This window comes from Geospiza fortis, unplaced genomic scaffold (assembly GCF_000277835.1).
Source record: "Geospiza fortis unplaced genomic scaffold, GeoFor_1.0 scaffold173, whole genome shotgun sequence".
Classification (NCBI taxonomy): Eukaryota; Metazoa; Chordata; class Aves; order Passeriformes; family Thraupidae; genus Geospiza; species Geospiza fortis.
In genome coordinates, this window is record NW_005054334.1 from 4,293,874 (window position 1) to 4,313,114 (window position 19,241).

Sequence of the window (19,241 nt, forward strand, 5' to 3'; positions counted from 1 at the left end):
GAGGAGCAGGACGTGATGGCGCGGTACCGCTCCCCGCTGGTGTCGCGCTACGCCAGCGCTGAGATGGCCTACAACTTCAGCGAGAGGAAGAAGTTCAGCACCTGGCGCCGCCTCTGGCTCTACCTCGCCCAGGCTGAGAAGGTAACGGCGGGACGGGCGCTGAGGGCAGAGCGGCCCGGGGCGGGGGGAGCACGGTGCCGAGGCGTCTTCGAGTCCCGATTCCCTTAAGGGCTATGGCGGATGAGGGCTCGGGAATCGGCCGTACCTTCCCGGAGCTACCCTCGGGAAACCGACCCGAGCAGCTTTGCAGGCGTCCCTTTGGCGCGTTCCGGGGAGCAAAGGGGCTCTGCGAGTTCAGGGTTATCCAGCCCTCTGTACACAATCCCTCCTGTCGCCCCTCAGCAAATCATTTCTTCTCGCCTCCTACCCTCCCCCTTGCACTTTTGCCTGCACTGTAAAATTGGTTTTGTAAAAGCTCTGCTAAGCAATCTTTGGTGAGGGGTTGCCTTTGAGCAAACAGCGGTGTCCTTCCCCAGCGCTCAGCTGTTTGCTTTGCAGGAGGTGTGACGGGAGAGGTGCGCTGTCCGTTCAATCCGATGGCTGTCTGTCCGTGCCAGCCGGACCACCCCCTGCATCTGTGGCCAGTTGTTGTCAGATAGCCCTTTTTTTTTCTAGATAAGCTTGCTTTTGGCCAAAGTGAGCAGTGCATTTACCCCACAAGTACTTGTGATGTTTCTGGTAGGCTGAGTGCCACAAAAAAGAAAATACCGCAAAAAATTGGGTACTATGTATTATTAATTCAACTATTAGGAAGCAGCGACTGAGTATGAGTTGTCCAGGGTATGTCCATATGATTGCAAGCTATTGTGTTAGTAGAGGACATGAAGATGACTTTTTTAACATGCACTTGAAGCTAAACTTTTTGACTTTGACTCTGGTCCTAATTAGAGATACATGTACAGCTATTATTACATCTTAATTGAGACACAGTCAGTTTTTAAGTTGCACCTGACTTGATTCCTTGTGACTCTTACCAGGTTTTTGACAGTGAAAAAGCTGTAATGTGTTCCAAAAAAGAAAAAGAAGGCACAAAACCACCCCACTTTCTGACAGAATGGCTTTAGATTTCAGACTCAATAGGAGCCTGTTTGTTTTTAGGGAGTCCAATTTCTCTTTTCAAAGCCCTGGGATTGTTAGAAGCAATTCAGGCTCTAGGTCTGGCTGTTCCTGAGTGCAAAGGCAGAGAAGCACCATGCTGGAGAATGAGCACACAGTGCACAATGTCATTACCATGTTCCTTCTCCATGGAAGGATAGTATCACTATGCAGCATTGTCAATAATATGCTGGACCAAATGTGACGTTTCAGAAGCTGAAGATGCAATTATACAGCTGTGCTAAATAGGAGTCACTTTCCAAAGTACTGTATGCCTGATTTTGTCACAGTTCAGATGCTGGAGTGAGAAAGCTGCAAATCTCATCTGGCATAGAAAGTGTCAGTGCTATGAATGCATGCCTGAGGAGCTTTGCATGTTCAAAGCATGACAATTTAAACATATTTGTATCGATTCCATCAGGTAATCATCACTTTTACTTCTGTTCCAGAACAGAATACGTGAGTTGCCCAATAGGAGAAAGCAGTCTGCTTGGAAGAACCAGTTTGGGGCTTTTAGGTTTCCATTCCCAAGCCCTGAATTCTGGGCTACCCCATCTATTGGCCCTTGCTCTATCTCCCATTGCCACCCCAGACTTTTGTTCCCAGAAAGTAGAGATAGGTCTTACTACTTCTTGAGCTCTCTTTTCATAGTGGGAAGAGGAGACTACTATTTTTATCTGGCTCCTCATTCCAGAACAGTTTGTAATCTAATGTCAGCTCTGGACTAAAAAGAAGGGAGAGTCAGCTACTTCCAGCACCTGTTATCTCTGTCAATGGTCAGTTAGTTACACATACGAACAGTTTCTTTAGGTTCCTTGTAGAAGATGCATAGTATTTCTATGAAAAAGAATACCCACCCAAATACCAGGTAGTAAATGAACTATGGCAATTTACTGCAGCACATGTCCTCACTTCCAAGACACTCACATGTTGTTTCGTCAGTCATTCTTTTTGAAGATACATAGCTTATCTTTTCAGATACATTAAAAACCAAACAGTAACAAATGAACTGTGGGCAGTTCTTCTTTTTGTCTTCTGATAAATCAGATCTAGGATTTGTCTTCTGATAAATCAGACCTAGGAAATTCTAACCATAGGTTTTCTTACAGTTGCAGGGAGTAGTAAAACAGAAGACATGCTGCTTAGTGATAAAATTTTAGGTAAATTGTAGGGCCAGGCAGATGTCTTCAATGTTCACTCTACTTAATAGGTGAAATTTTCAAGTGGTCCACTTGGAGTATGTGAGATAAGACTGGAAGAATTATTTCAATAGGAACTGAATTTGGCAGAAAGTCTATACAGTGTTTTGCTCCTTTCAGCAGGCAATAGCAGGAGTTTGAAAGAGCAGGCTTAGCAAAGTGTGGGAGTAGTAAGAAAAACTTATGTTTTCCCAACTGACGGTATTTAAAGTTTGGGTTAAGAGCTGAGGTGTCTGAATTTATACTCATCCCAAAACACTAGTTTAATTTTTTGCATAAATTCCTTTGTATTATGATTCTTCTGGTAACACTTTTTGTCTTGAACTCATGACTTAATTGTATTTGAAAGTCAAGTACAAATTTCTTGGAGCTCTCCCTTTTCGTAGAAGTAGCTTTGGCATCCTGCAGCATCAAACCGACTTACAATATGTTTTGCACATATGAAATATAAATGTTTTCTCTCTTTCTTTAGTAACCCTCCATCTGTTTTTTCTGTCCAGTTTAAGTTTCATTGTTTTTCTGTCACATGTTCTTTACACAATGGACAACCCGGTGTTCTCATTCTGTGTGCAAGAGCTGTGCCACATCATCTGCCTGTTCTGCCCTGTCCTTCAGGAAAAGTGATCAGCAGTCAGAGGTGTTGGAGTGGCACATCAAAATACTGGGACAGTCTCAGAAGAATGACACCCTAAAAGCACAATCCAGAGAGTTCATCACTGACTTCACTGACCTGTGGTGCTTTGGGGAAAACCTTGTGTTCTTCCTTATGTAGTTTTCCTACTTGGTTTTCTTAGGTACACGGGTTTGAAGGATGTTTGTTTTCTTCCCAAGGTACTGTCAGTATCAGCAAAAGCTCATAGGAAAGAGATTCACATGTTTGTGGACAGATGAGAACATCATTTGTCTTGGCACTACCTATCTTGCACGTGTTTTACATCAAGTTGTCCCTTTTGGGGGATTATTTCTTTCCTCTCTGTATGACTGTGTACTGTGGTCAGCTTTTCCCAAAGGATCACAGATGTCTGAGCAAGGCATGAGATTTTAATCTTGGCACAAGAATTATTGCCTGCTGAGCTGCCTGTGCTTTTAGGCAGTTGCAGTCTATACCAATGCACTTCAAAGGCAGCAATCTGGGGCTAGGTGCTTTTCCCCATTTAGCTGGACACTCACAGGTATGTATATGCTTGTCGCAGCGTAAGTTTGGGTACTAATTATCTAATGAGGTCCTTGAGAACACATCTGCTTCACTTGCTGTCTTCTTCAGTTCCAGGTTTCATATCTGCAAACCATTTTTTCAGTCAGTTTGATTCTGAACAGAACCAGTTTTTTAAATACTTTGAATCCTGGAAGCCTCCCAGTTGGTGATTTCTCATCATTCATGCACAGGACAATAGTATTTTAATTTGGAAAAGGCAGTAATAGCAAGTTCATTGTGAGACTTTTAATTTCTCAGTATCAGGAAAAGACATTTTTCTCATCTTAATAGATTGCACCAGTGTAAAATCTGTGGTTGAATATCTTTGTTTTTAAGTCAGCTTGCTAAAAAGCTCTCGCAGTTAGTTTCAAACATGAACAAGGAGCGTTCCTCTCCTTCTTCCAGATCAAGTAACTGATTTCACAAGGTTTCATATTCAGTCTGAGGTGAGGTACTACAGGACTTTTGAAAAGGTAAAAACATATAAAACATATACACCTTTCCATATGTTTTAAGCTGTTTACAGTTGTGTAGGTTTAGTTGTGGTCCAGAGAGCTTTTCCTGACACAAGCTATTTAGTCACATGTTAGCTGGACTTTTCTGTACCCAAAAGGTAAACTTCATTCAAAGAAGTTTAAACTATACTACTTTTATATCACTTTTCCCCATGTACTTTAATTTTTGTAGTTTCCACAATTTTGATTGAGGAAGGCACGAAGCCCAAGAGGAACATCTGAGAATGAACGCTGTCCTGTCCTATTGGAAAAGGCTGGAGAGCCCTAGAATGAAAGCATTTACTGTTACAGCTCGTTTACACCAAATTGTCACACTTCTGGGAGATGTCAGACAGGAGTAAATTATTTAAACAGCTTCTGTCTCAGTTTGTTGGTAAAGAGAAAATGCAATGAAAGTTCTTTTCCCCTTGCAGTCACTTGGGCTTTCAATCACTGATGAGCAGATACGGGAGATGGAAGCAAATCTGGACAACATTGACTTCAAGATGGCAGCGGAGGAGGAGAAGAAGCTGCGTCACGATGTGATGGCCCACGTGCACACCTTTGCCCACTGCTGTCCAAAAGCTGCAGCCATCATCCACCTTGGAGCAACCTCCTGCTACGTAGGGGATAACACGGTAATAGTGCATTTCCAGTTCCCTGCCTGCAGAGCTGGGTTAAACAAAGCTACAGTTGTTTATTTTATAGCTCTTTATAAAATATTATGTGGATTTTTCAGTCATTTTTGTTCATTTTACTGTTGAAGTTGATTCAGTTCTTTAACGTGGCTACCCCAGGAAAGCAAGCTCCACTTGCCTTCTTTCTTCTGATGTGAAGTAAAATCTATCTGGAAACTGTTCCCTAACCTCTGCTTGCATGTTAAAATATTCAAGGAGATAAGAGGGGAGTTGCAAACACATGAAGAAACATGTGAACTGTGTGATTTACCAGTTACACCCCTGTGACAAGAGGTCACTGACTTACAGAACAAGGTCCATGAGCTTTCAATTGCTACTTGGAACCCCTGCATCATTGAGGGGAAAACAAGCTTTTCAGTAGTGAAGAGACTGGATGAATGTGCTAAGGAAAAAGGAAGTACTGCCGTTCTACAGAGCTGTAAAATGCTTGTGAAGAACCTCACCTACAACGCAGCACAAACTGAAGCCTTATATCTCAGTATATGTTGTTGTTCCACTGTTCAAGCCATTGGAACTTCACAGCTGCTTTTGCTGCATGAGAAGCTGCTCTGTGATTTTTTTTTTTCTCTACTCCTTTGCAAACCTGTTTAGCTTTTAGGTAATATCACCTTCCTTGTGACACCTGTGCCCAGCTATACCTCAGTTTCAAAAGAAGGAGTAAAGACAACTGGTGCCTCATCAGCCCACTTCCTTTCCTGCTGTCTTTAGCCTACAGTGCCTGTATTTTCCACATGGGACCATATGATTTAGTCTGTCATTCCATGGGCAGTCCCAAGACCTCAAAATAATCATTCATAGGTACTTGGTGGAATCAGGTCTTCCACCACTTACAGCTTTCCATGGGCAGTATAAAAGGAGCAATGGTGGATCCAGCATTTTTGTCATAAGCAAGTTCAGTGCAACCTCTATTACAAGAAGGAAAGAAAATCATTTAAGAGGAGACTTCTGAATCAACGAAGCATAATCTGTGTCCTCTCTGAGAGGAACTGTTACATCTGGTGCTTTAAACATGGCCCAAAGTTCCTTTCTTTGCTTCTTTCAGGATTTGATTGTCCTCCGTGATGGGTTTAACCTCCTGCTGCCCAAGGTGAGAAGGCGGTTCTGCAGGGTCTCAGAACTGGGGAGCACTCATGTCCTGTGCATAGCCTGTGTTTAACTTAGATTTTCCTAAAACTTTGTGGGAAGCTAGGAGGAGTTATCTGTCTGGGTTGTTCTCAAAAAAGTGAAGTTCCCTTCCTTTGCTTTCTCAAGTCTTTTCCCAGAGCTTCTTGGCTCACTGGGAATTATAAGCAGCTCCTTGTTTATCTGTGCCACTGGTACTACATAGCAATACAACTGTATTGCTTTTAGGATTATCTTAGTCTTATCCTTAGCTATATTCCTAGGAGTCTGTCAGCATTTAAGAAACTAAATAATACCGTTTTCTGAGGTCAGATATAGCAGGAGTGTAGTGCAGTGGTGTCTATCTGACCTGAATGAGTTGGCATCCAGTTTGCCTTGGACTGTAGGTGTGTCAATTATAGCCCAAGCAGCTTTATTTCTGATCAATTCCAGGAATAAAGAAAGTACCCAAGGATGAACCAACTGCAGGATCGGGTTGGGCATGAAGATTAGACTAGTTTGAGCTCAAGTCAAATGACTTGTGTTAGCTCTTGAGTTCTGTAGCAAGCAGAAATTGCATGCATGCCCTGAAAATACTGAAACACGCCATATTCTACAGTTAGAGGGGGCTGCACAGTTGCCCCTCAAGGTCCCTCCCTGCACAGTGGTTTCCCTCCCCTTTTTCTCACAATGTTGTGCTTAAGCATGTGAACTTCTGCTGTGTTGTTTGGGGGCTTTTCCTCTCTTATTCCACCTCTTTTCTATCCTTCCTGCTTCCACCAGCTCGCAAGGGTGATCAACCGGCTGGCCGACTTTGCTGAGAAGTATGCTGACATGCCTACTTTGGGCTTCACTCACTACCAGTAAGTAGCCATCAGCCTTTGCTTTCTTTTTGTTGTCTGTGTTTTGATTAAATTGACCTGCTACTGCTCTTTTGCCATCCTTTTTCCCATCTCTGACCAGTTGGTGGTTCAAAAAAGGTATATGTGCCTGACTCCAGGCTTGTTCAGGAAATTGGACTGTTGCTTTGACTAGCTGTCAGCAGTTGCTTCAAGACAGCTTCTTATAGAAGATGACTTCCAGGAAAACACAGATGTGCATGTTCTGGGCTTTTTCAAAAAAGCGTGACTGGGAATTGCACTAAGCCTGTCTTCCAGTCAGATTTTCTTTGTTTTTCTTGAAGTTATTTTCTGCTGCAGCCTAGAAAGTTTTGTTAATGGCTACTTGTTACTACTGATGCTGAGTCAAAGGATAATGAGATGTGGGTTCTTCTGTTCTTGGGGTAGTTTAATCTCCTGCTTCATGAAGATTGTTTTCAGAAGCATTAAACTATACCATGAGCTAAGTCTTCTACCCCAGTGATATGGAGCAGCAAGGGCAGGAAATTAGGCACAGGTCATGTCAGACTTGGTGTCTGGCACTTTTAACATTTCTCCCAAAGGAGAGTGAAAGCATCAGGTCAGGTCTCTGATTTATCATCTTGCTGTGTGTGCAGTGTCGGTTCCATCAGCTCTAGTCCTACAGCCCTCTTCATCTACAGCTTTTTGGAGGAGTATCTGTGTTAGTTTTATTTGGGCTTTTGCAAGGAGGACAGAGGAGTGTTCAAGAAGGTGTTCACAAGGTGAAATCATAATTGGTATCTCAGCCTTTTCTGTGTCGTTTGTCAGCAGGGCCTTTACTCCGTTCACAATCACGTCCATGTTTTCCCTAGCCTTCCCTTTTCCTCATGTACTTGCAGAGGCCCCTCTTGTTGCCTTTCACATCCCATACTAAATGCATCCAGGTGGGTTTTGGCTTTCCTTGCTCTGTCTCTGCAGTGTTGAATAGTTTCTTTGTATTCCTCCTGGATTGTCTGTCCCTGCTTCCAGATCTTACAAGCTTCCTTTTTATGTCTGAGCTTAATCAAGAGCACATTGTTCATGTGTGTATGGTTTCTTCAAGTATTAGAGAGGTTTTCTTTGGAGTTCATGGGGATAATTTGAAATATTTCACTTTCTGGAAAGTGATTTCCAGAAACACCCCTGTTTTTGCCTCAGAGCATTTTCAGGGGGACTGAAGTGTAGCTGAAGCTTGCAGTTACTTACTCCAAGGTAGAGGTCTTACAAGAAGTGTTGGCTGACAGCATTGCTGAAGTGTGTTTGCCTGGAGGCTGAGGAACACATTTTTATAAATAAGAAGGAAAGCTTCCTGAGAGGAATCATTTAAAATTGCAGAATGAATGCAGATGTCTCTGTGCTGAGAAGTTCAAACCAGTGCTGTAAGTCAGCCAGGGTGCCCCCCATGCCCTGGGTGAGCAGAACTGGAGTGGGGGACAGATGCACCCCCAGTCTGGCGCAGCGCCTGTGGGCCGGCAGGGGGCGCCTGCCTGGCACGTGGACACCGAATTGCTGTTTTCTGGTAATGTAATTTCATCTAATTCCTGAAAGGAATGATTACATCTTCAGTACCATTTACTGCTGACATTGGTACATCCTTCTGCCTAAGCCAAATCCTGTTAATTTCTGCTCAAAGAGCTGAAAATGTAGGGAACTCTTAATGGCAGACTCAGCAGTGAAGTGTGGTGCTTGGGCAAATCCTCAATGAGTCACGTTGTGTTCTTGATTGTTTTCAGACCTGCCCAGCTCACCACTGTGGGGAAACGCTGCTGCTTGTGGATTCAAGACTTGTGCATGGACCTGCAGAACCTGGAGCGGGCTCGGGATGACCTGCGCTTCCGGGGGGTGAAAGGCACCACTGGCACTCAAGCCAGCTTCTTGCAGCTCTTTGAGGGAGACCACAGTAAAGTACGTCAGACAGCCCAGGGTGCAGACGTACAGTCTTGGCAATTTTCTGCTCTAGAATGCTGTTCTCTTTGAGGGAACATTGAGATTCTTGCATTAAATTTACAAAGTCACCCTGATCCCTCTGGGGCTCATTGACAAGGCTCTGTGGATGTAAGCAGCATTTGGGACTGGATGTTTCACAGAAAGTAGAAGATTTTTTGACAGTAAACTGAGAAAAGCAAAGACCATTTTTACTCTTGCTGACCTTACTGCGTTGTATTTTGAGCTCTGGTTGTTTTTTTCACTTCACCCCAAGGTTGAAGAACTGGACAGATTGGTGACTGAGAAGGCGGGATTCAAGCGGTATGTAACACGCGTTCTTAGCAGTGTGTGACTCCTGCTGGTAGTGTTGGCCCAGATTCCCCTGGCTGCCAAACTGACATCTGTGCTGCTGTTCACTTATTTTCCCTTGCCATCTTCGTTCCCAGTTGCATTTTCCTGCATGAAACTTCACCTCATAAATAGGCTGCTTCTTCTTGTCTCCCTGTCAAAGCACAGCTGTCCCTTTTCCTCTGTTTACCTCTCTGCCACCTGCATGCTGCCCCAAGAAATTGACAGCCTGAATCCTAAGTTGTTCTCGTTTGAGCAGAATGACAGCTCTCCACTTCAAGAGCCATGTCACTGCTTGCTCAAAGTCTTGCAGTACTGTTGTGTCTGCCTGGAACACTCAACTTCTGTGCTTATTTCTAGGGCTTACATGGTCACCGGGCAGACCTACAGTCGCAAGGTGGACATTGGAGTCCTGGCTGTGCTGGCCAGTCTGGGGGCTTCCATACACAAGGTGAGCTCCCTAGTTGTATACATTGGGAAGAGGGAGAAATGTTTCAGATCTTAAAGAGAAGGTGCTTTGGTGCAGAATGCTCTGCTCAAGAAATATTGGTCTTCCTTGTTCAGCTGTCTTCTTTGTGATCATGAAAATTCACCGCTGGGTACACGCCTGATACTCAAATCTCAAAGATCTTAAAACCAGTGACAAATAAAGCAAGTTAACTGAGCAGATTCTAAAATGGGTTAACAACTCCCACACCAGATATTAGTCTAATCTATGCTAAATTGATGCAATTAGAGTAAATATCTTTCCTAGTGGTGTATGAGTTCTTAAATTTCACTATTTCCTCCTAGTTAATTGCCTTTCTGATAATGGTGTTCTTCTCTCTGTCCTTGTGGATTCTTTTCATTGATTTATCTCTATTCCCTCCTTCTTCCTCCTCTTGGGCTAAAGTGATCTGTGGTATTTTCTTCTGTTTTGGTTTTTTCCCAGTTCAGTGAGCACACATTATCTGTGTTTGCAAATCGCTGTGCAAGTTTGTTATGCATTTTTCAGGGTTGTCTTCTGATCTGTCTTCCATTCCCTGCAAACATTTGGCCTTGTTGGAGTCCTGTTCCCATCTAATCCAGTGGACATGCTGCTTTCTGTGTTGTCTTGACAAACATTTTTAGGCCAGGAAGTATGATTGCAGTATCAATTTTTTTATCAAATTTTCCACTGCCCCCAGTTTACTTCTTGCACATAGATGCAAAGATTCTCCAGGTGCACAAACACTAAGATACATTGGTGGGTGTCAGTTTGGTTCTGTTTTGTTGATTTCTCATGCTTGCTTTCTAGATTTGCACTGACATTCGTCTTCTGGCCAACCTGAAGGAGATAGAGGAGCCTTTTGAGAAAGACCAGATTGGTAAGGGATGAGAGAGTTTTCCTGGACTGGTGTATGTGTCCTTTCATTTATGTTGGCGTGGCCTTTTAAACAAACTTAGAAATGTCACTGACAGAATTTGCTTTAATTTAACTGGAGTTGACATTGTTAGTATTTTCAATCCTTTTAAAAGAAAAGGAAAGGAGGGGAGGGGGGAAGGAAAAAGAAAAAACACTTTACCTAAAGGTTTCTGGATATTAAGTAATTAAAATCAGATTTGTATTTGTGCACTCTCTGTGTTTGTGGGGAGAGCAGGAGTAGCCATGTGTGTCCCATTGCCTAGAGAGGCAGACCTGGATCTGTGGAGTGCTTCATGTTTTCCTCTCCTCCTGAGGCTGACTGGAAAACAGGTTTTGAGCCCAACTCAGCATTTTGATCTTTATAAACAAACAAATTAAGAACAACGAAACTAGGGTTGACCCTTACACCCTTGCCAGAAAAACACCAATGATGTGATTCTGACACTGTTAGAAAGGGAAAAAGAAATAGTAGCATTTTGTCTCTTGGCTGAAAGAAAGAAAGTTTGGGTCCCTTAAATAGTTGTATAGAATTGAATCAGCTAATTAAGCCTTAGTCCTATCTGGTACTTGTACCATTCTGCATTCTGTGGATGATTTTAATACCCATTCACTAGAGCAACTGGCAGCAGTGTAAGCATCTGACTTTGAAGGACAGTGTTACTCAGCAGATGGAGGCTCCAACACTGCTAAGGTTGCCATGGGTAGCCTAGAGAGATGGTGCTAAATACTACATTAAAAAGTAAACTACTTGTCCCTTTTATGTGGTAGTACTTCTGTTTTGCAGAATTGCAAAAATGTCATCTCACTTTTTCTTTGCCCACATTTAGATGTTTCTGATCTGAAGGGGAAAATGGTGATGTTATTTTTGTTATTATAGAAAATTGTTGTATTTTGAAGCTTTAGTCAAAACTATGATTCCTGACACATTTTCCTTTCCTGGACGAGGACCTTTATCTCTTCTCCTCTAATGCAGCACTCCTCCTGTTGCCCTGTTTGCATCCCTGTTCCTGCTTTGCCAGGCTCAAGTGCAATGCCCTACAAGAGGAACCCGATGCGCTCGGAGCGCTGCTGCAGCCTCGCGCGGCACCTGATGACGCTGGTGATGGATCCCCTGCAAACGGCCGCCGTGCAGTGGTTTGAGAGAACGCTGGACGACAGTGCCAACAGGTCTGTTCACGTTGTGCTCTCCAGGTGGCCTTGTGCAGAAAGCTCCTCTGGCCTCTTAGAAAATACTGCCTTTAAACTAAATCCACAAGGTACCAACTTGACAAAAAGCAGTCTCAATAGAATCTAGAGACTACAAACTGGTTTCCTCTGTACCATCAGATAAAAGTGGTTAGGTTCTTTTTAATGTCAAGATCTTTGGTAAAGTAAACCAGCAGTGAAAGGGAGGGATACAGAAGCCAGGGTAATAAATTGCTTTCATAGTCTTCCTGTTTCAATAGCACAGTATTGCAGTACTCACATTTCTCAAATTCTCCTGCTTAGTTTTGGATGCAGTTTTTTGACCCTGCTTTTTTTTTTCACTTTTTGGAGAATAGTCCAATACCTTAACCCTCCAAATAATCTAAAAAACCATATTTTAATTTTGAAAAATATTCTTTACAAGAAGTAGTCAGATCCTGGAGGAAGAGCACAATTACTCTACTTTTTAAAAAGCTTCATGAAAATCTCTGCAGGTCTTTCGGATATTGCTCAGCAAATTTTGCTTTGTTTTACAATTCTTCATTACAACTATTTTGAGCTGAGCAGAAGTTACCTACAATTATTATCAAGTAAATTACAGCAATTAAATTCAATGCTTCCATCTTTTATTTGGTACTAAATCTGCATAAAGCTCATGCCTACCTTTGAAACATTTTAATTTCAAAGTCATATTCTGTTGCAGAATTTGATCTCTTAGAATCTTAGAAATCTCTAGACTTCTAAGGTATGGCACCTGTGAGACAATGAACAGCAGCAGTTTTGGCTTAATTAATGCTAGATTAGCATTAGGATTGCTGACAAGAATGTTATTTTTAAAATGTCTCCACAGACGTAATACCTGCATAACATTTTGTGAAAAAATAGAAGATTTTTTCCCAGGGGGACCTTAATCCACACCTCCTAGTCTCATTAAAAAAAAAAGCTGCATAGGCAGCAGAAAACAATGTAAATTTAAGAAATTGTATACCGTTTGATATGGTGTGTTTATTTCCATAATAGATACCAAATGTTGAGAGATATACTGGAATGTTTAAAATTTTATTTTCATCTCATCTAATAGAAAGACTAATCTGTCCACTTCATTAACCAAATAGAAAAATCTGTGCTCTTGTTAAAGCTATAGTGTCTTGAAGGAGAACAAGCCAGAGAAAGTTCAATCAGTCTACAATCCAGCAAAATTGTTTTAAGGCACTGTGATAGAATTGGAGGGCTTAGATGTAGCACAAGGTTCAAGAATAGGATATTTCTAGGATATTTTAAAAGATGGCAGTTTCGTACGGGCCAGGCCCTGCTGTCACAGATGTATGATGCTGTGTTTGCTGCATTGATGCAGAGCCTTTTGCCTGATACAGCTCAGTCCCCACTACTCCTCTTTTTTCCCTCCTCTGCTTTTTGTCAGGAGCCTCCTTTGTGACCAGGAGCTGGTTTCTTGGAGGAAGCCCTCACCAAATGCATGGATCCCCTTGGAAATTCCCCACTGAGCACAGCCAGGCACAGCATGAGCATGCAGCAGGAGGGTAGGATCAGTAGTAGACACTTCAGCAAAGAACACATAGGGGAAGATCCTGTAGATTGCTGCCCTGTTTCCCATCTGTGTAAGCACTGAATTATCTTTGAGCTTTCTCTGTGTGCCTTCTCCCTCTTCCCTCTCTACTGACCAAAAAGGAAAAAAAAAAAAAGATAATAGCTCCACTGTAGGCCACAGTGATGCCATTTAGAGCATTATTTACAGAAGCTGAAGGATCTGAGGTGGCTGGAATATGGCCTTGTTGCTGACTAGGGTTCTGGGTATGTGTGTCCCTAGGCGCGTGTGTCTGGCTGAGGCTTTCCTCACAGCTGACATCATTCTGAGTACGCTGCAGAACATCTCCGAGGGACTTGTGGTGTATCCAAAGGTAAAGCAGGAGATAATGGACCTCCTTGTAATGCTACAACTATGCCAAAGTGTACAAAAATGCTCCCGCTCCAAGAATTACATTTTTATCTGGTAGTTCAAATGGTTCTGATTTTTGCTCTATTCTTGCCATATTCTCACTGTTGCAGGACATACGTTAGGAGCCTCTTGTGAGGCCAATAACAGAGTAAATACAAAACTTGTCACAAAGGATATTTTTCCCTGAATTACAGAACAGATCTGTAGAATTTAGCAGCGAAAGATACTGTCTAGACAGATCTCATCCAGTCCTGGAACTTACTACAGGTTAAAAAAAACTATTGGACATCTTTTCCAAACTCATGTCTCAGACAAGATATGCCCTCTAAGTATTATCAACTTCAATATCTGGATTTCCAGAGCTAAGTTCAAAATGACAATGTGTCTTTGCATCACGGGGACAAACAGGACCTGTTATAATAGGACAAGGGGTAATGGTTTTAAACTGACAGAGGAACAATTCAGATGATATAGGAAAGAAGTTTTATTACAAAGAGGGTGTTGAAACACTAGAATAGGTTGCCCAGAGAGGTGGTGGATGCCCCATCACTGGAAACATTCAGCATCAGGTTGGACAGGGCTCTGAGCAACCTGATCTAGTTGAAGATGTCCCTGCTCATTGCAGGTGGTTGAACTATATGGCCTTTAAAGGCTCCTTCCAACCCAAACTTTTCTGTGATTCTGTCACCATTGTCCAGTCCCAGAGATTCAAGGGGACAGGAAAAAAACTTCACTGCGAAGTTTTCAGTCATCTATAGACTTCCTATAATGCTGTTTCTTTTTTCCTGTTTTTTGTGTGTGTGTGTGTGTGTGTGTTTAAGGTGATTGAGAGAAGGATCCGGCAGGAGCTGCCATTCATGGCCACAGAGAATATAATCATGGCAATGGTGAAGGCTGGGGGCAATCGTCAGGTACAAATTACCTTTGTAGTGTCCAAATTACCTTTGTTTATAGCCTGGTGTTTGTCTCCTGAGAAACAAATATATCTGGGCTCTTGTCCTACCTCAGCTTTCTCTGCTCTTCACCTGCTCCCACAGAGTTATTACACTGGTGCTGCAAAGCCAGGCTCTGCTCTCTGAGGAGAGAGCACTTGTGGAGATCCCTATTTTCTGTTCCCCCCACTGCGTGTTTGGGCTAATCTGGCTGGGTGTGCTGGAGAAGAGGGAAGCCTATTTTTATGTTTGATACTAGTAGGCGTTTTCCTTTTTTAAGTGTTTGAAGGAACTTGGAACACAGGCCAGGCTTCTTTAAATGGAACATGTTGGCAGTTGGCTACCTTATAAATTAAAAGAGGATGAATCAGTACTGTTAACAAAAAAAGCAAGTAAGGCCATTCTGAGTCATTCATTCATGTGTCATTCTTCCCTAACTCAGTACAGTATATTAACCACTTTTTTAATAGTCTTTCATTCAGCTTCCTGTGTTCAAGCAAGCTGTAATTAAATATTTTCCTTAGTAAATAAAACCAGACACAATTAGATTATATTTTCTTATCATTTAATTTCACAGTTCAGGTCAAAATTGATAATCAAATTTCCATCTTAATGAAACACCTTATTTTCATTTACCTTTTAGATAATAATTTTTCCTTCTATGATTATTTCCACATCAAGGATAGAAGTGAAACTTGCAAGAATAATGGAAGGGTTTGATAGAAGTTTTGAGCAGAATATATGTGGTTTCAGTTTTCTGAAACAGTTGTGGCAAATCACCCATTATATTAGTCAGGAAACATCCTTTTCTCTTTTTTTTTCCCCCCTGTGTTTCTGATGTCAGTGGGTCAGTGAGTAAGCTTCCTGACTAAATGCATTAAGGGTCACATCATGTGAATCACATTCTGTGATTCATTTGTGTCTCTTGTTGACCTGCCTTCTTCCTGGTGCTGTTTAATAACAAACCCATAGGGCTTAGTACCTTTGTAGAAGGTCTTCATAGTCACATTCATATGTTCTGGTTTTGTGTGCTGGGAACTTTGGAACAGCACATTTTCTAGGCTTTCCCACCTCATAGCACTGAAACTCACTTCCTTTCCCCACTACTAAGCAGATCCCTCCCCTAAATATCCAGAAGATAGGTGTGTTCACCTGAGGCAGGTCAGTGGTGAAGCAAAATGACATTTGGATAGAGGAAGCAGGATTATTTTTGTCCTAATTGTAGATCAAGGATAATACATTTAAGGAGAAGATTCCTGCATAGCTGTAAATGCAGTCACATGCCGGTATTTTAGGACCAGCATGGCAATATCTGATTTTGCAGGTGGTACCTAACTACAGTTGGGTTCCCTTGTTTTTACCAGTTGATTCCAAAGGAATAGGTTTTTTTCCTCAGTCTATCCTTATGTAGGCCATGGTTTGCAGAGTCTCACTGCTTGTTAAGTTGGACAGATTATATCCTTTCCCTTTTCAAAATCTGTAGAGGTTTTACATTATTTACAATTGGAAAAAAAAAAACCAAAAACACCCCCTACAATGACTCCTAAGAGTATTTGGGAAATTTGAAGAAGTATAAATTATTCTAGTGCCATTAGTTTATGTTATAGTTCAGCCGGGAATGTATGTGACATTTGGACTGTTTTAGGCTCAAAGGGCAGATGTGAAAGGATGAAGAAAATCTTGTTTTAATGTAGTGGCACGTGAAGCACTGCAGTCAAAACTGCATTTTCTTTTTGCACTGTCCAGGGCAATACACTTCAATATTTTTTCTTCCCACCCAAGCTGGTGAGATGAACATGTGCTGTCAATAGCAATGACTTTTTTCTTTTTCCATCTTCCTCTCCCTGTACCTACAGGATTGCCACGAGAAAATTCGTGTTCTCTCTCAGCAAGCAGCAGCTGTTGTGAAACAGGAAGGGGGTGATAATGACTTCATTGCCCGTGTCCGTGCTGATCCTTACTTCAGCCCTATCCATAAACAACTTGAAAGCCTGTTGGATCCCTCCTCCTTCACTGGACGTGCTCCTCAACAGGTAAAGTAGTGGAAGAGGCTGTGGGTTGTAGTGCAATGTGTAGTTTAATCCTGCCTCCTTTTGTATATAATATGTACACTGTTTGCTACAGAGTGTACATATTATATAACTCTGGCCATCCTACTAAGGAAGACACATTTTTCTCGTTTGATTTCCTTGGCTTTCTTGTCTTTCTTCCCTGTGGCTTCACACTTTTGACCCTAGACATACCAGACCAGTTGGGTGTCTGTGAAAGAGAGACCCCAGTGAGACAAGCAGGTCCAGATGGGGAGGAGGAGGCAAGTCCTTTTCCTCATTTTATTTTTCTCATCTTGAACAGGTGGCAAAGTTCCTGAAGGAGGAGGTTCGACCAGCACTGATTCCATACCAAAGCAAGATGGGTGGGAAAGTTGAACTGGCACTTTAGGTATAGTCTCTAAATGTGTGTGGGTACAGGAAGATAATAAAAGCCTTATTGACCCGGGTCTGTTTACTGTGTCATGTTATTTTGGTTCTCTACAATACATTTAGCCCCCAGAGCTTACAGCCACGTGGATTCCAGATGGGCTTTTCATTCTTTGTTTGCTGTTTGATGGAGGTCTTTGACTATTGATGGAGGTCAAGCCTCCATCTATAGTGTGCTGAGTTACTGAGAAATGCTCAGTTGTGACAAGGTAACTTAATCACAGCACCTTCATTGGCCCCTCACAGAGCACTGCCAGCTGTTAAAGAGCAATGCCTGGTGCTGCCTGACATTCATGTAGGACTGACTTGTTGAAGAGCAGAGGTAAGGGGAACTGAGCCCACTCCCATTTTCATCTTCCTTTCCATGCCCTGAAACTTTCTCCACAGGAGTCTCAAAAGTTGTCCTGGCTTTCAGAGTACTGTGACTTGGGGAGCAAACAGGCCAAAATATTTGAAATAATGAAAGAGGGAACTTCATGGCTCATCAAACTGGTGCTCCTTCAGTGCTCCTTTCCTAGTTTAATACTGTAGCTGTGGCTCTGTAGCTTCTGAAAATCATATTTAAAGGTGTTGGTAAGAAACCAGTCATTGTGTTCTGGCTGTGATTGTGGTCCTTGGCTGTAGGTGCTTGATAATGAGTGGCCGGTGGACTCTGGCATGTGGAAGTTGTTCTCTACTACCAGTTTTGTCTGATAAGGAAAGAAAAAAGATATTGGAATTCATTGAATGCCAGAAAAATTTAAGAGCTTCAGTTTTATTTCTGACATTAATGATCTCTTTTGTACTGTCTCTGCTTTACTGAACATTTAGTAGTGGATCAAATTCTTTTCCCTTTGACTTAATCTGGAATAATTCCCATACTTCTTCCAGTGTTATTATATCACAGAGTATTTCTTCTGCTTCAGTGCAGTAAAAAAGCTCTCTCTCTGGTCTCTTATTTATTCAGACCCTCAGAGGTGACATGATAAGGATTACTTGATGATTTTTGAAGTGTGGTTGCTAAAGAGAATTTTAAAAAGCAGAACTAACTGAAAGAGGCTACCTGCTGTCCTTCAGGTCATCATTGTTGAAAAGGTTTTTAAAATACTGTATGTTTTAATAAGACTTGTCTTTATTAAGTAGTTTAGAGCAGTGGGAAGTTTCAGGCTGTGATCTTCTTCCATCAAGACTGCTCGGGCTTTACCTTGCCCCTAGAACATGGCATTCAAAATGTCTCAAATATTTGCGAGTTTGATGGTGTTTAAAACATTTTGCTTGCTTGTGCTATTAACATTTAATTAGCCATCTGTTTGAAAAGGATAACTCTAACTGAACCCTCGTCATTTTCAGGCTATTACTCAAACCGATAGCCAAGAAAGAAAACAGACAGATGCGTAAGTCCTCCTTTTTTGGTCCTCTTTCCTCCTCAAAAAAAACCCAACCAACCCTGTGTGGAGAGGAGAAACAGTATCTTTTCTCATCATTGGAAATAAATATTTGTCAGGTAGAGGCTGCCAGCTGTGATCTATTCGATTTGCTTTCCTGGAAATTCTAAAATGAGTAACAGTGGTGCAGAGGAAAAGTCATCCTCCTAGAAAACTGGCATGATGAACAAATCTTTTAGGAGACTTCCACTCCTCGCTTCGGGCCCTGACTTTCTACTTTCCTGCAGAGTTGGTAGTGGCAACAGCCAGAGACGTAATTCTCCCCTCTGCTTGGTTGCTGGGAGGAGGTCAGGCAGTGCTTCAAGAGCAGCTCTCAACTGTTCAGCTCTTCATTCTCCCCCTGTACTCAGCACTGGTGAGGCCACACCTGTGTCCAGTTCTGAGTCCCTCAGTTCAGAAAGGACTGTGAGGTGCTGGCGCAAGTCCAGAGAGGGGCACTGAAGCTGGTGAAGAGTCTGGAGCACAGATCTGATGAGGAGCAGCTGCAGGGATGAGGAGCAGAGAAAGATGTTTAGGGGAATTGTCTACAACTACCTGGAAGTAGGGTGTAGCCAGGTGGGGGTCAGCCTCTTCTCCCAGGCAACCAGCAACACGACAAGAGGCATAGCCTTAAGCTGGACCAGGGGCGATTCAGGTTGGGCATTAAGAGGAATTTCACAGAAAGGGTGATTCGACAGGGTGGTGGGGTCACCATCCCTGGAGGTGTTGAAGGAGAGACTGAACGTGGCACTCAGTGCCATAGGCTGCTTGACATGGCGGCGTTCGCTCAGAGGGTGGACTCCACGATCTCAGAGAGATCCAACCTAATCGATTCTGTGATTCCGTGACAGCGTCATGAGGCCCGATCACGCTTTGGGCCATTCGGTGCCTGTCCCTGCAGCCCGTGCCGAG

The 19,241-nt window shown here is 42.6% G+C and overlaps 1 protein-coding gene across 1 annotated transcript; it reads left to right on the plus strand.

Moving 5' to 3' along the window:
• Window positions 1-6: 6 nt before the first annotated feature.
• ADSL (adenylosuccinate lyase) lies at window positions 7-16,946 on the plus strand. Its single transcript, XM_005421859.3, has 13 exons — window positions 7-141; window positions 4,478-4,681; window positions 5,784-5,828; window positions 6,626-6,705; window positions 8,454-8,625; window positions 8,921-8,967; window positions 9,355-9,445; window positions 10,271-10,340; window positions 11,398-11,545; window positions 13,389-13,479; window positions 14,339-14,428; window positions 16,306-16,482; window positions 16,802-16,946. Exons 1-13 carry the CDS (start codon window positions 16-18, stop codon window positions 16,886-16,888), a joined length of 1,428 nt encoding a protein of 475 aa, XP_005421916.1. The 5' UTR covers window positions 7-15; the 3' UTR covers window positions 16,889-16,946.
• The last annotated feature ends 2,295 nt before the right edge of the window (window positions 16,947-19,241 follow it).

What these genes read in the sequence shown, in the direction of transcription:
- ADSL (XM_005421859.3), top strand. Translation starts at nt 16, where the DNA reads ATGGCGCGGTACCGCTCCCCGCTGGTGTCGCGCTACGCCAGCGCTGAG. An exon ending in GCTACGTAGGGGATAACACG is followed by an intron (nt 4,682 to 5,783) that starts GTAATAGTGCAT and finishes TGCTTCTTTCAG; the next exon opens with GATTTGATTGTCCTCCGTGA. An exon ending in GACTTGTGGTGTATCCAAAG is followed by an intron (nt 13,480 to 14,338) that starts GTAAAGCAGGAG and finishes TGTGTGTTTAAG; the next exon opens with GTGATTGAGAGAAGGATCCG.